Source organism: Esox lucius, chromosome 10, assembly GCF_011004845.1.
Source record: "Esox lucius isolate fEsoLuc1 chromosome 10, fEsoLuc1.pri, whole genome shotgun sequence".
NCBI lineage: Eukaryota > Metazoa > Chordata > Actinopteri > Esociformes > Esocidae > Esox > Esox lucius.
The window spans coordinates 25899148-25913945 of NC_047578.1; the positions used below are offsets into that span (position 1 = coordinate 25899148).

A 14798-nucleotide genomic window follows, 5' to 3' on the forward strand; every position below is an offset into this window, starting at 1 on the left:
ATTTGGAGAACAGCTAAAGCAAGCAACATTAGCACAGTAAAGGAGGTGGAGAGAGATAGATGGAGAATTTTTAACATAAATTATACAATAATTGCACAACCAATAAAATATTTAATTATTGGTCAAAAACTGTAATGTTTCCCACACTAAATAGTTGCTCTTGACATCGTACTCAGAGACTCAGTAATAACCTACAGAATAATCCTTAAGGTCATTTTTGGTGGAAGCTCACTTCACAAAGCAAATTACTCAGCGTGCTCTCCTTCCCTTCTATCTAATTAACAAACCCCCTTTTTTTTATACATTATTAAGCCAAACGTATGCTTTACTAGACAGGAAAGTGTGGAAAGATAGAGGAGAGAATTCCCAATGAAGAGCAGCAGGCCAGAAGAGCTAATTTCTACCAAATGAAAGTTCTGTAAAATGAAGCAGTTAATTCATGCGCAATACATTTGTGCAGTGTCGGTATAGGCATCTCAAGATAGATAGATCATTTTGTCATGCATTAACATCACACCAAGAATGAATATTTCGCTAGGACACCATAGGCATTGTGTTAAAATGACTAACATTTCTTATTAAGTTTACCTCCACCACAAATATAATCTTTAAAATGTATGGCTTTTGCCACTGGCTTAATAGGCTTACTAGTATGTACCAACTTACTACTTTGAATAGTTATAAGAATTGAGCAATTGCTAGCGAGACTGAAGATGAATTATACAATGCCTAAGCTGTTTCATGACACAAAAACATTTGTTTTTCTTTCATTTGTGAATGACATTGATACAATAAATATCAATATAGGTGACGATAACCTACTTTTTCGTCAAGTGAAAAGATGAAAGGAATTGTGGAAACCCCCTACTCTTTTACTCCCCAAAGGGGTTTTGATCTAGCCTATATTACCCCAAAAAGAATGCACGGATGCGTTCCTTGAAAAACCAACCAGAAATCATCGCAATTTAAACAGTAATTTAACAGTTTTAGTTCGGGCTTATTATAACATAGCTACTGAAGGTTGTAGCCAGCAAAGTTCTTGTCTGTCCTGACCCACAAAGCATGCAAGGATGCATACTTCAGAAAATCCACCAGAAATATTCGCAATATAACCATAAAAAGGTTTTATTTTAGGCTTACTATAAACATAGCTACTGAAGGTTGTATCCAGCGACGTGTTTTTCTATCCGGAACAAATCCTAACGCATCATTTGTTTGGACTGTGGTGAGATTCAAACGCGGGACCTATTGGTTGCAGGTCCCCGTCTCTAACCACTACGCTATTTAACAAGGGGTGGTCAGTCAGTCAGTCAGTAAGAGATATTCGCTCTTCTTGGCCGGCTCCGCTTATGCGGTCCGGCAAAATAATCATGCTGATTTACTGAAACATTAGTTCAAGAGCAATTTAGCGTCTCAGCCTATTCTATGAGATCCAATTTGACACTATGCACCAAAGTCTTTGTTGCCATGGTTACTCATGATATTATAAGAGAAAACTTTAATTTGCAACTTAATATAATGTACACGAAGCAGCCGTACTGTCTAAGAACCATATTCTGTGATTAATTGGAACAACAAGCAAGTGATCAGGCACAGTGTAGAGATGAATGTTGAATCTATTCTTTCCGATTTTTACTTCGAGAAGTTATTTCTTGAAATGCTAATAGCTTAATTTGTATGGCGACATGAGTGTCTGTCAATCACTTAAGTCAGGCATAATTTGTTAGAGGCACCTGAATGTTGCTTGAGTGAAGAGGCAAGAAAAAAGGGGCCCAGCGATAGATTAATCGCCACTGAAGAAATTTCAACATGACACTTATAACCAAAACCCTCTTGAGAAAGCAGAGCAGCTATTCCCTAAAGGGAGGGCTATGTTAATGTCTTCATAATAAAACACCTGTACATCAGTCTCCCAAGACCCACTGCTTCACGTTCATTACTTCTTCACCATCAGCATATCTTATCTTTTCAAAGAGTCTGCAATGCATTTAGATCAGCAATTTCAGGCCTTGGTTTATACAAGCCTTGCCGTGCTTGTACATAATTAGCTCACTGTAATGAACAGAGGTGGATATGCCAGCAGTGAGCGGTTTTGTGGATATGCAAATATGCACCTGTTTTGAATGATGAAAAGGACACTAAGCCCGCTAACATGAGCTACGCGAACACTAATCGTTACTTTGCTAGAACCAGGATGCTTTTTTGCGGAGGCTCCAGTGCACATCTTCTGCTGCAGCAGGGGTTCAAATCTGTTCTTTCTGCAAAACTAATATACAAAGACAGAACAAAAATCCCCTAGTCCTCAACCCCTCCATAGTTAAATATTATCTCCTCACAAATAGTCTCAGGAAGTGCTTAACATGGGCTTTAATTTAGACTAAATAGAGAGTGCAACTGTCTTTCAATTCCCATTGAAGCATTACGACATGCAATTACAATTATGCTAATTACAACTCTACAACTGGTTGAAGTCTATAGGCTTTGCCTAGTTGCTTTTTAGCATACACCAACCTGAAAGAAGTATGCTAATTCACTAAATCACAATGTCTAATATGCTGTCAGGCATTTCAATTCTCCCCTTGAAAAGCCATGTGAACAACTTGACCTTACTTAATAGCCAGTGTCATACTGTATTCACAGCATCATGTGATCAACAGCTCAAAATCAGGTAGTTTTCCCCCATTTCCATTAATGGAACACTCCAGAGCTACAAGCATAGCTCGGGACAGAATGCTCCCTCACTTACTGGACCGAAAAACAATGACCCTAAGCTCCCAGGGTTCATTATCAGACAGAGACTGTGCTTTAGCCTGTATCAGATTACACGCAATCCCCCATGACTTGAATACAATGTTCTTAGATTCATCTCTCAACAAGATCAAATGATGAACCATGGACACCTGTAAGGGGATTCGTGGCTTACAGAAATAACAACCCTCTCGGTAACCTGGCATTTTACTTTTTGGGAAGGGGGATTCAAGGATATCCACAACCAGCGAAGAAAGGACACATTCACAGCCGTGCTGTACATGTCACCAGAGAGTCAATACTGCAGACGCCTGTTGTTGAAAACCCACCAAAAAGTTAATTGAACAGAAAATCTGTCCCTGGTTGAATCTTGAACTTCTCCCTTCCCTGGAGAGGCCGGGGGTTTCCATGGCAACCCAAGTGAAATTTAAGCACTAACTACTAATTGTTTGTTGACAAATCATGAAAAGTTAACCACTTGACGAGGATAGTATAGATCCCTTTTGTTTTGCTGTAGGCAACTAAAATCTCTCAACGTAACTAAATAACGTAATATAAGCGTTTCCAAGCAACACAGTACCCAGCTAGGAGACCCTATGCTATAAAAAAGACCATATGGCCACAACGCTTTGTTGATAAAGTAATAAAAATATGAATATGACGCATTTCATCCTTGAACAGAAAACGGTGTATTTGTCTGCGCCTATAAAGACTTGCTACATTTACTTTTTCTTAGCTCAAAAGATGGATCATTGTGTCACCCACAGATATAGGGCAAGTTATTTTGATAACCCCCTCAGGGATTAGACACTGACATTCCAGAGTGTAAAGCGGAAGGACAGGGAATCTCACTCTGCATTAGTGGATGCAGGTTTTTGACAGGGACAGCCTGTAGTATAGGGACTAGTTTAAACCCAATGGATCTAGGACCCCAACCAAAGCCAACAGAAGGCAGTGTCCCTACTGGCAGGATCTAATACCTGCTAATTATTAGATCCGCTCAGCAAAAGCTCAGCAATGCCACAATGCTGCTTAGATCGGAGACCTGTAAAGTAGAAGAGCCAGTGTAATGAAAGTCAGTAATGCGACATTTCCATAAAGCCACATTTCAACACTACACTTTCTATTTGACTATGTTTTTTCAATGCAAAAACATCTGTCTCATGGAGACATGTTTTCCCAGGGCACCCTTTAAAGTTGCTTAAGTGGTACAGCACATGAAGCAAGCAACGAAAGAACAACATGGAAAACGTATTTCCCCAATACCCTGTGCAATCAAAGAGGAATGGCCTTCCTCTGACTAGCCAGCACATAAAAAGAAAACAAATTTAAAAACATTTGTGGGAGCAGAGAGATTGCTAATAAGAGGCTGTACCTCTGAGCTTGTAAAGCTCGCCGTTGAATGAGCTGACGATGAACATGTGGGGCGCCTCGTCACTCAGGACAACTGAGGCACCAATCAGAGGTAGGGATCCCCTGGGCTTCTGGCTCTTGCCCTGTTCATTGACAAAGTACTGCAGTTGTCCCAGCTCCGGATCCAGAACAAAGTACCTGTGGGGGGAGAGGCAATGTGACAGACAAAATGGAGAGAGAGAGGGAAAGAACAGGAAAGAAACATTATGTAATCTCATCATCATTGTTTAATGGTTCTGCTATTGCATCAGCAGTAATTGCAACTGCTAAATAACTTAGTCACGATACATAGAAAGTGATAGAGGGAGAGAAAGAAAGAATGAGAGAGAGAGAGAGAGAGAGAGTGGGTGGAGGAAGAGAAGGAGACAGATAAAGAGACAGAAAAATATGAAAGAGAGAGAAAGAGGGAGGAACAAAGAGTTGGAGTGAAAGACACGCACACACAGAATGAGAAAGGAAATCAGTCATTTAAAATTCTCTCACATCCCATGCAAAAGCCTGCAGGATATTCACAGGGGCTCTTAAATGTAGAGGCCTCAGCAAGAAGAAAAATTCACGGAGGCTGTGGCGCAACAACATTTTGATTTTGGCTGGCTGAATGACCGAGTTAAAATTACAACCGAAAAAACCCACATCAAATAACCGAGATGTATACACCATTTGAAAAAGGAATAGATATGAAATCCAAAATTACCCAAGATGAAATCAAAGTGTATCTGAGTCAAAACCCAAAGCTCTGTAAGTGAAAATGAACACACATACAAACACACGTTCTGACATGCTCACACACACTCCCTTTCTGACAAACGCACTCCAATTGACATGGGGCAGTTTCAGCCTGTTTACTAGACTAGTTAAATATATGGAAGGTCAATTTGTTGGTTGGCCTTTGTCTGGCCACCTAGACCCAATCAGCACTTTTTGCCAGAGATTTCCTTGCTGCCAAACAAATGTCTCTTTCCATGTGTGATCAGAAAAGCAGTTATATTGACCATGCTATGGAAAGAGCTCCAGGCGAGGTTAAAACCAGGCCAACCACCATCACATTCAGTTCCCACCCAACCAAGTCAAATCATGAAGCCCCTACCCAATGACCCAACTAAAAATGTGTATCAGCCTGATCCTTATATTGCACATAAAGAGCAATAAAGCTAATAACATAATTTCTCAGAGAATCCTATTTTTCAATCCAGACCTATTCTGGAGAGAAAAGAACAGTGCAAGCAGGGGCCACTGTGCAATGGAGTTTAGACAGCCAGGCAAGAGAGGTCCTATCCATGCATTTTTACATTTTATTTCCATGTATTTTCAAAATAAGAAGATGCCTTGGCATTATATAAGAATGATAGGCATTTTTTATTTGGCACATTAAACTCAAAAGGCATTGAAAAATTTGTCTTCTTGAGCCTTGCTACCTAATAAAAAAACTTCACAGATTTGCACATCATCCTTTTCCAGGCTAATAAACAACATATACAAAAGAACACCTTCAGACAATGTAATATTGTTTAGATATTAATATTCTTTACATGCTAATAGGACAAGTGTTCACTCTTGGAGTCAAATAGGATATACGCTGAACAAAATATTTTTAGGCTACTGGCTACTCACCTTTACCAGCCGTGCAGATTTCAACTTTGTATTGCATATATGGCAGAAAAATACAGAATATCTAATGAAGGCCTGAATTAATAAATAACTGTTTGCAATTTTGCAGGCTGTGTATCTATCTACCAGGCTGTTGTCCTCACATCCCACAATTAATACAAAATCCTTCCACATCACACAGATGGTATATTCTATTATAAGCTTAATTTTTACGCCCATTATGTGGTCCATATTCGCACAGAAAGCAACATGGCAACACATTGACATATGGCAGGAGAAAAAAAAGTTCTTAAAATGGACAAATTAATGTTTCAGCTCTACATTAATTACGTGCTCCATACTGTTAAAAATATTTTGTATCTTTGATTTACCAGGCCATTTGACTGAAAACACATTTATCTATGGCAACAACCAGGGAGCAATTATGGTTAACCACCTTGCTCAGAAAGGGACAGAACAGAAGATCATTCACCTTACTGAACAATTAAGTAACCTTTCAGTTACTGGCCAGGCTGTCCCCACAATTCTCTCACTGCTAGCATGCCTGGTAGCCTAGGCCTATGGGTACACCCTACCACAGCCACCCCATTTCTCACATAATGGATGTGTCTAAGACAATTGGTCAATATTATCCTAATTTAAAAAGCATTTCTGATCATTTAAAACTGTAAGCCATCCGGAAGGCTGACAACCAAGTGAAACTGGGGATATCCGAGTTGATGCCAGACTCCAGTCACACGTGTCCAACACAATGCATGCAGCTTCAAACAAGGAATTGTTCTGACATTAGTTGGTGGTAAAATTCCTGCAAACTTAAACACAGTCCACAAATATGTATGACCTTAACACAAATGCATGCAGTGACACCAACTCTAAAGCAGGCAAGAAGAAAGTGGTCTTTCACATTCCCTATTTTTCAGTGAACCTTCAGGATTTCTCTTCAGTGTGGCGGCATCTGTAAAGTGATCCCACACAGACGCCTCTCCGCCCATTACACTAATGTGAGAGACAGAACTTGGTGCCTATCAGTTTTTCCACTCTAATGCAGTCAGCGCAGACCAGGATTTACCACATGGAATAACCAATGCTGGTGGGGTTAAAAGTGATGGCTATACAACCCCTAGTTTGTACTAAAGCCAGTTATTTCACTACAAAACCATGACAGTACTGCAGCAGACTGTTCCCAGGTACAATATAATTTAAGGATGTGTAGATAGAAAAATGCAACAAAAATAGTTATAACTTGGTCTGGACCACCCTCCTGCTTCCGAAACAAACGCTCCCAAACGACTATCTGGCACACCTCCAATGGCCCCGACGCACATTCTACGGCATCAATTAAGAGCAGACCCAAGGTACCCCACACTGGGCAAAACCACTGAAGACTTAAGCTGAAGGATTATTAATTACCCAACGGAACTCAAAACTCTTCTTAAACCGAGCTCAATCCTCCCGAGGGCCTTTATTTCAACGGTACAACTCCAGGTCATCAGTCATGACGCCACACAAAGGAAAATCCTTCGTCCAAGGTCAAGTTGGGGGCATTCCCTAGTGTTGAGCCATGGCATTACAAGCAGTTCACCGTAAACTACTTTTTCCACAGAGAATACTACTGATACTAAACAAATTATTCTCCACCGTGATGATGCACTAAAAAGTGCTTACTGTAGCACACTATCTCACATGCACGGAGAGCCAGGGGATTTCCTAACGATATTAACATTGACTGTGCTAAAGGGAAATGCATGTCAGCACATTTAAGGTTTCCTCCAGAGCTCTGGCAGAAAATGACCATGAGGAATCAGATAAAAAGAGACAGCAGTGAAAAGATAACAGGAGAATAACAAACAACAGCTGACAAACGGTATTGCTGATAGCAGTTGTAGAACCAGTATTTTCAAGGTTGACTGATGTCAATGGGTTTCATCTTCTCACGGGTGAAACAGACTGACAATACTAAAACTACCATCACTGTTTACCTCAAAAACATTACACGTTGGGAGACACTTTAAAACCTCAAATTACATTCACTAAACACAAAGACTTGATAAAGTTCAGAAGCAGACTAATTGGCACCAAGTGTTGGCTTGTGGAAAACAAAGCTAATTCGCAGCGTTTCCCTACCCTGCTCTGCCACACAGACTCACACAGAAAAGCACCCAAACACGGCTTTAATCAGTGACACTCCGCATCCTACCAATGGACACATCTGCAGAGATATGACTCCTCTCTCACATGCACACACACAGCATGGAGTCAATGTCAATGTCACCCCACAACACCAAGATCCTCACAAATTAGTGTGATTGAAATGTATTTAACAAAATAATATGTAGTTATATCAAATTAGACGCAAAAGTATAAGACTTACAGTTCCTGATTATGTATCCAACTGTGCCCACTGGAACATCCAAACAACTTGGGTATCATTTTGATCATACAGCTACGGAAAAAAAGTAAAAAAGGAAGGTTTTGAGTGAGGAACTGAAGGGTTAAAATTAAGAGACCACTGCAAATTGAACGCTTCTGTTCCTCACTCAAAACCTTCCTTTTTAACTTTTTTGGAAAGGAAAGAAAAAGGTACAGAGGTCTTTTCATTTTTTCCAGAGCTGTATGTACATTTGTATTATCTTATCTCAAACTTCTACAAAATCCTCTTTGGTCTTTTTTCCTTCAGATTCACAGCAAGACCAATGATATTTCAGCAGTGGGTTGAAGCTACTTTAATGTTTACAGCTAGAGACCAAAGGTAAGGTAACAGTGTCCTCATTAGGGCAATTTTTTTCCCAACAACAGATACTTCCCAACATAAAATTAATGTTGACATGATGGGCATCCCAGAAGGCATTGTTAAACCTTTCTATGTGAATCATTTCTGCCAATGTTGCCCTAAAAATAAATACACTCCCTAAAATTAAGATCATATTACACATAGATGGATAGATTTGTTTGAGCTCTTCTAGTAACAGTCTGTAACTCCATCTGAACCCTAATGTTATGAGTTAATAACCATTCCTGGACCTGACTCCAAAACCGTACTTACACTGGGCAACACCAAAAGAGATGATCCATTGGTTAAATGTCTTCCTGGCAGAGTATTCACATGGCTGACGGTACAATACCCCCCATTTATTGTACTTTTCTAGGAGGCAAGAATTGAACAGAATAGTTTAGATTGAAGGGTACTGAGAGATTATGGGCATGAAAAGTAATTAAGCTTGACAAAACAAGATATAACTGACTGACAACTGTACGAAGGACACTTGGTAGGATGTGACACCCCATTACTGATGGGTTCCACACACCCTGTCCACACACCTTGTAAGAATACATCAGTTTATAGAGCATGAGTATCCAGATTAATAGAACTACAACAATAGGACCTAACTGTTGACACTGAAAGGTCTTCCTTGTACAATATAGACCTATTGTTTCTCGTTAACTGATTATTTGGTCATCTACAGTATGTGGTGTCAAATATGTCCACGCCTTGTAAAAATTAAGATTTTATTCAGGAAAAAATTACACATTTTATAAATAAGATTAATCAATTGATTGATCTTCTCCGATGTCGACCGCCGATTAAGGAACAGCCTTAAAATTTGCAACCCTAGTAATGAGTCCCATGTGATGTAAGAGTTAATTCACTGTGCCTGTGTGTATAGCAGCCTAGTTCCTCTTGAAGCTGCACTATGAACAAGCTGCACTCTGGAGGCACAAATCTTTAATCCTACAGCATATGCCATCTCTCTCCCAGGGTGATGAGCTGGGCCACTGTGGGAATTGCACAGTTCATGTGAGAGACAAATGTATGCAAGCTGACGTGGCAATACACATACACGCACACTATAGCAATTGACATTGACATGCCCACTCAATCACAGCCACAAACCCACTCACAGAAAAGCTCAGAAGTACACAGCCAGGTACATAGAGCTAAAAACATTGTAGCGTATCACAAATAGGCCCTGGGAGCAGATTGACAGACCTAGTAATTAAACCAACCCAGAACCTCTCTGACAGATCCCCACTGCATTCTATGCCACTGTTCTAAAACATGAGTTGCAGGAGGAAAACACATCAAACAGAATAATGTGGAAATGGTACACATTCAGTCATTACATTTTTAGCTTCCCGAATAAATCTTGGAGAAAATTGTCCATCTACGGCTACAAGATGATAATCAGCCTTGACATAAAAAGTCCCATAAAGTACATCCAAAGGTCAGCACACTGTATTCCCTTCAGGAAGGCATTACTTCCTGAGAGGAATACACACTGCTTGCTTCTTAAAACCTATAAATAAAGAACTTGTTTGTGTCATCTTTATATGACATTAGTTTGAATTCGCTTCCCATAATGCCACATCAGATAATATCAAAAGGGGAACATTGAGCAGGTTATGTAAAAAAAGAATTGCCTTTCAACGATCAGAACTGCAATGAAAAGTAATACTTTCATATGACAGCACTGCAACAACCCCAGGAAACCATCACTTAGCAGCCAGGTAAACACACATCACAGCTGTTCAGCTACCATTATTTAGTGAAGAAACCAATATGATATTGTGGATTTTAATGTTTTGGAATGGCCTTTAATATTAGACATAGCTGGTACTTACCGGTCTTGTTTTATCTACACATTTACTTGAGCCCTTGGCCATCTACACAGATCAATGAATTAACAGGATTTTAAACATCAAAGCCAAAATGCCAAACCTTCAGCATATTGAAATGAATTCCAAAGCCCCTATTCACCTCCATAAGGCACTACATAATTTGCATTTACAGCATTTTTAGCATATACTTTTACCCTTTGAATTACTTCTGTGAGTGTGAGTAAATATATTTTTTATCATTTTTTCATATGGCCTGCCCCCCTCCCCCATGAGAATCAAACCCACAGCCATGGTGCTGTACTATATCTAGCACCTTAGCTACACTGGATTAGCAACATCAAAATACTATATTACAGTACAGTACAGCAATCATAAATAAATTAAGTAAAAATGACTTCAATACTTGCTTTGAAATAACAAAGTATTGTGTTCTTCTGGAAAAGAGACCCATCTCCTGAATTTATACACAGGCTAATTTGCCTACCTGGAAGTGTATAAACAGTACAAGCTAGGGCTACGCAATATATCGTTTCAGCATCGACATTGCGATGTACGCATCTGCAATAATCACATCCCAGAACGTGCGATTTAGTAAGGTAAACATATACAGTGGATATAAAAAGTCCACCTGAAAAGTTACTGTCTGCAAACTACATTTTTCCCAGATGATCATGAAAGTGAGAACATCGCAACAGGGATGAGAGAAGCTTTAGCTGATTGGGGCCTAGATGAGAGTCATCTAGTCTGTATAACAACAGACAATGTCATGAACATGGTGAAGGCTGCCACCCTGAACAAGTGGACCAGATTGCAGTGCTTTGGCCACAGACTGCATCTTGCAGTTGGTAAGTTATGCCCAGTTGTGCATTCTATTTTACTACTGTTGCTATTGCTATACTGTTACTTAGAATTACCTCGCAACCTGTTCTAAAAAAAAATAATAATACGTTTCATACATTTTAATTGTACAGGATGGGGCTGGGGAAGAATGAAAGATACAGATTGTCAGGTTGATAGCCAAAGCTCTTTCTGAAAACATGTTTTTTCATATCGCAGAAAAACAAAAATATCGCAATGTCAGTTAATTCCAATATCGTGCAACCCTAGTACAAGCTATGCTTTTAAAAGACAGATTGTAAGCATTCAGGATTCACAGGTTGTTCTTCAAACACCAAATGTGGTTTTGAATCAATAACCACTATGAATTATTAACAGCTCACCATTACCTTGCTCATTAACAGGGTTTCCCAAAAATAAACCCTTTAGGCCTCCTTATTACTCCAGCATGTTATAGTTTGATAGACCTGGGAACATTGTTGTTCTGCAGCTAATTTCCTGCAATTCTACAGCATATTTCAGAAGGCCATTTAATACTACTGCCACTACCCAATACTAATAAACCTGATTTCCAAAAATGTTATTCCAATAGCAAGCATTTTATATGAAAACTATAAACACATTCCCTTCTAAAAAAAAACGATCAGACCAATTCATAGCAATTGATAGACAATCAACTCTCACCAGCTTCTCAAATTTGGCCACAAGCCCAATCTATAAAGTATAGCATAGGACACACACAGCTGATTGAATTATTTGGGGTGACAAATGTGTTGTTTCTTTGTTGTTCCGGGGATACAGTACTGATAAGGTGGTGATGGTGTAGATCTGTCAACTATAGCGCCAGGTAGTTATTTTACTGACCGATCTTTTGGAGTACATTGAGAAAGACGCGCGAAGATATCCCGTAACTAGCTGTTCGAATAAATGATTTAGTTGAACGAGTCACCCCAGAAGGTAGTTCGCGGACTGCACATCAGTAGCGACAGTATGTCTGAGGAGGTGTTATCTGCCCCGTAGAATACTTTTGCCAAAAAAAAACTGTAGTGACGACGTACAGTTATTGTTTTGTCAACAACTCTGAGTCAATCACCCTTGTAGTTTACTGGAATACCAAAATGCTTCTAAAGTGGAGATTTAAATAAAACTGAATTCTACCATGTTGGTTTATCAACAGCCTACCACCACTCGTCATTGCAGCTGTTCCATGCAGTTCGGCTCACAAAATGTGAAAAGGCAACGCAGGTTTTTATGTGCATTTATACCAACTCAACCATTTAAAGAACAATAGACTTCTGTTTTTATCTGTATCCTTTTTTTCTATATCTGAGAATTGTATTTAGCCTCAGTGGCCACAGTTTTGAGGTGCCCAATAAAAAACAAATCAACACTGTCCACTGTGGTTTCAGTATGGTCACACAGGATTTCACAATTCTGACAAGCATTCAGATGTTTACAAATAAGCCAACGAGTTTAGGGGGTAAAAACAGGCTAGGGCCTTCATATGCTAAATTGTGCATGAGCAAATGTATCCAATGTTATTCATTATGCACATGCTGAGACTAGTGTCAAAGCAATGTTTACATTTTGTAAGCCTTGACTATCCTCAATTGCACAATATTTCCTATATAGTGCACTACTTTAGACCACAGATTGTACCCGATTCCTTTTGTGCTAGGGGGGCATTTGGCACAACAATGACCCCCTAATGGATCAGTTGATACGATCTGATGAAAGGTGCCAAGGACGAAGTGATACATCCCCTCACTTCTTTCTGTACACCCAAATAACCTAAGGAGCAGAAACACTGCAGCCCTACATTGAAACGTGTGACAAATGTAACACTCCTGACCTTTGCAGTGCAACGTGGAAGAGGAAAAACTACAGGCATGCGCTTATAGCCAAGGCACATTATACTTTATCCCACCAACGATGAACATGCTTTTAAAAAAGTCCCGCTTACCTGTTCTGCCATCCTTGAATAAGATTTGTGTATTTGCTCAATACTCCTTCTAACTGACGCTTACACGCTTGTTGAAAATTCATACTGTTCCCTAATAAACCTCCCCGACTCCCTCCTCCACCGGCCCCGCTCCCAAGTGAAGCCGAGCCGGGGCTGTGAGAACCAGCACGTCCGATCTTTCTAGACGAATTCCTCTTGTCCGACGGGAAAGAAGCAGAGTCCGTTTTATTTGTCCCAGGATGGGGACTGCAGAACGTCTTCTCCATACTGACTGCGGGACAGGCGAAGTCGAGTAGGTATATTTTTTGCTAGAACATAGACTAAACCAAACAGAGAATGTTTACTGACCTAAATCGAAAGCATTAAACGTATTTCCATGTTTCGTTGGTGATTTGTGCGTCCCTTTCTGCCTGAGAAACCAAGCATAATTCCCCGCAGTTGTGTCTAGCACAAGGCTAATGTTAGTTCCGATGGAGGCACAGTACCACCGTGGCTTTTTGGTGTTACTGGGAAATCACTGTGCAGACACTCCCTCTTCTGACTCTCGACCAAACCCCGGATATTACAGTACAATTATTACACATCATCACAACATGCAGGAAAACAGCTACAGAATTGCCTTGAAGTCAGAACTCATCATCAGCTGGGACGATAAACTTATTGACACCTACCAATTCACAGGGATTTTGCTAGTGCTGTTTATAGTACAGCCGACCAGAGAAATGCAATAAATGCATCCTACAATTTAGCAAAGTTAAAACATGTTCATACGGGCGACAAGAATCTGGGTCTCAGCAAAAGATTAGACACTTGTCTTACACATTATGTCCTTTCTCTGCAGTACCAAGTTTTAATAACCAAAACTCGTGATCAATTAACATACAATGAATTTATGTCTAAGTTTTTTACCTGTCATGTTTTGACACATGCGCAATAACAGACTTAATGAATAATTCAAGACTTCAACCAGGAGTCAGAGAAACCCGGTGCTAGCGATCTTTGGTGAGATCTCCTAAATATTTATTTGAATAAACGTATTATTAGTAACATTATTTATGTTTTTGGCTGACCCTTAGAAATGTGCAAACTGGAGAAAAAAGTATTACGTACATGTGTGGAGAGATTTGTTGTGATTAGCTTCCTCAATGGTGTGTGTGTGTGGTGTGTGTGTGTGTGTGTGTGGTGTGTGTGTGTGTGTGTGTGTGGTGTGTGTGTGTGTGTGTGCGTGCGTGTGTTATTTTTTTAAGAAAAATAAATCTTAATTTCTTCGTCAACTGTGACGAATTGCTATAATATATTGTACATATATTATTATACTGTCTCCAAATGGTTATATTGAGTCCATATGTGTTGCCCTTACGGGGACAATGTATAGAAAGTGCTGTCATTTTTAAAAAGTGAAACAAATATATATTCAAATACTCTCAAACAAAAGTTGATTTTAAATGTATAGTTTTTGTTTGATTTCAAATCCAAACTTTTGGAGAATAGACCCAAAATAATTAACAATGCATTACTTTCCCAATCATTTCTGAAAACACTATGTTTGTCAGGAAACATTCTACACCGATCAGCCATAACATTATGACCACCTGCCTAATATTGCTTAGGT

General features: G+C 39.6%; 1 protein-coding gene across 4 annotated transcripts in view; it reads right to left on the reverse strand.

Moving 5' to 3' along the window:
* The window catches only part of LOC105008062 (oxysterol-binding protein-related protein 10), an 84018-nt gene extending 70241 nt beyond the window's left edge, over positions 1 to 13777 (reverse strand). Inside the window, exons 1-2 of one of the 4 annotated variants that reach the window (XM_013135683.4) lie at positions 13187 to 13777; positions 4124 to 4299 (exon numbers count right to left, since the gene is read on the reverse strand). In XM_013135683.4, the coding sequence (XP_012991137.2) occupies positions 4124 to 4299; positions 13187 to 13452 (442 nt within the window). In that variant the 5' untranslated portion in view covers positions 13453 to 13777. Of the gene's footprint in view, positions 1 to 4123; positions 4300 to 8140; positions 8209 to 13186 lie in introns of those variants that run through there. The other 3 variants (XM_013135684.4, XM_013135685.4, XM_020050428.3) reach the window with 3 other exon arrangements.
* Between the last annotated feature and the right edge of the window lie 1021 nt (positions 13778 to 14798).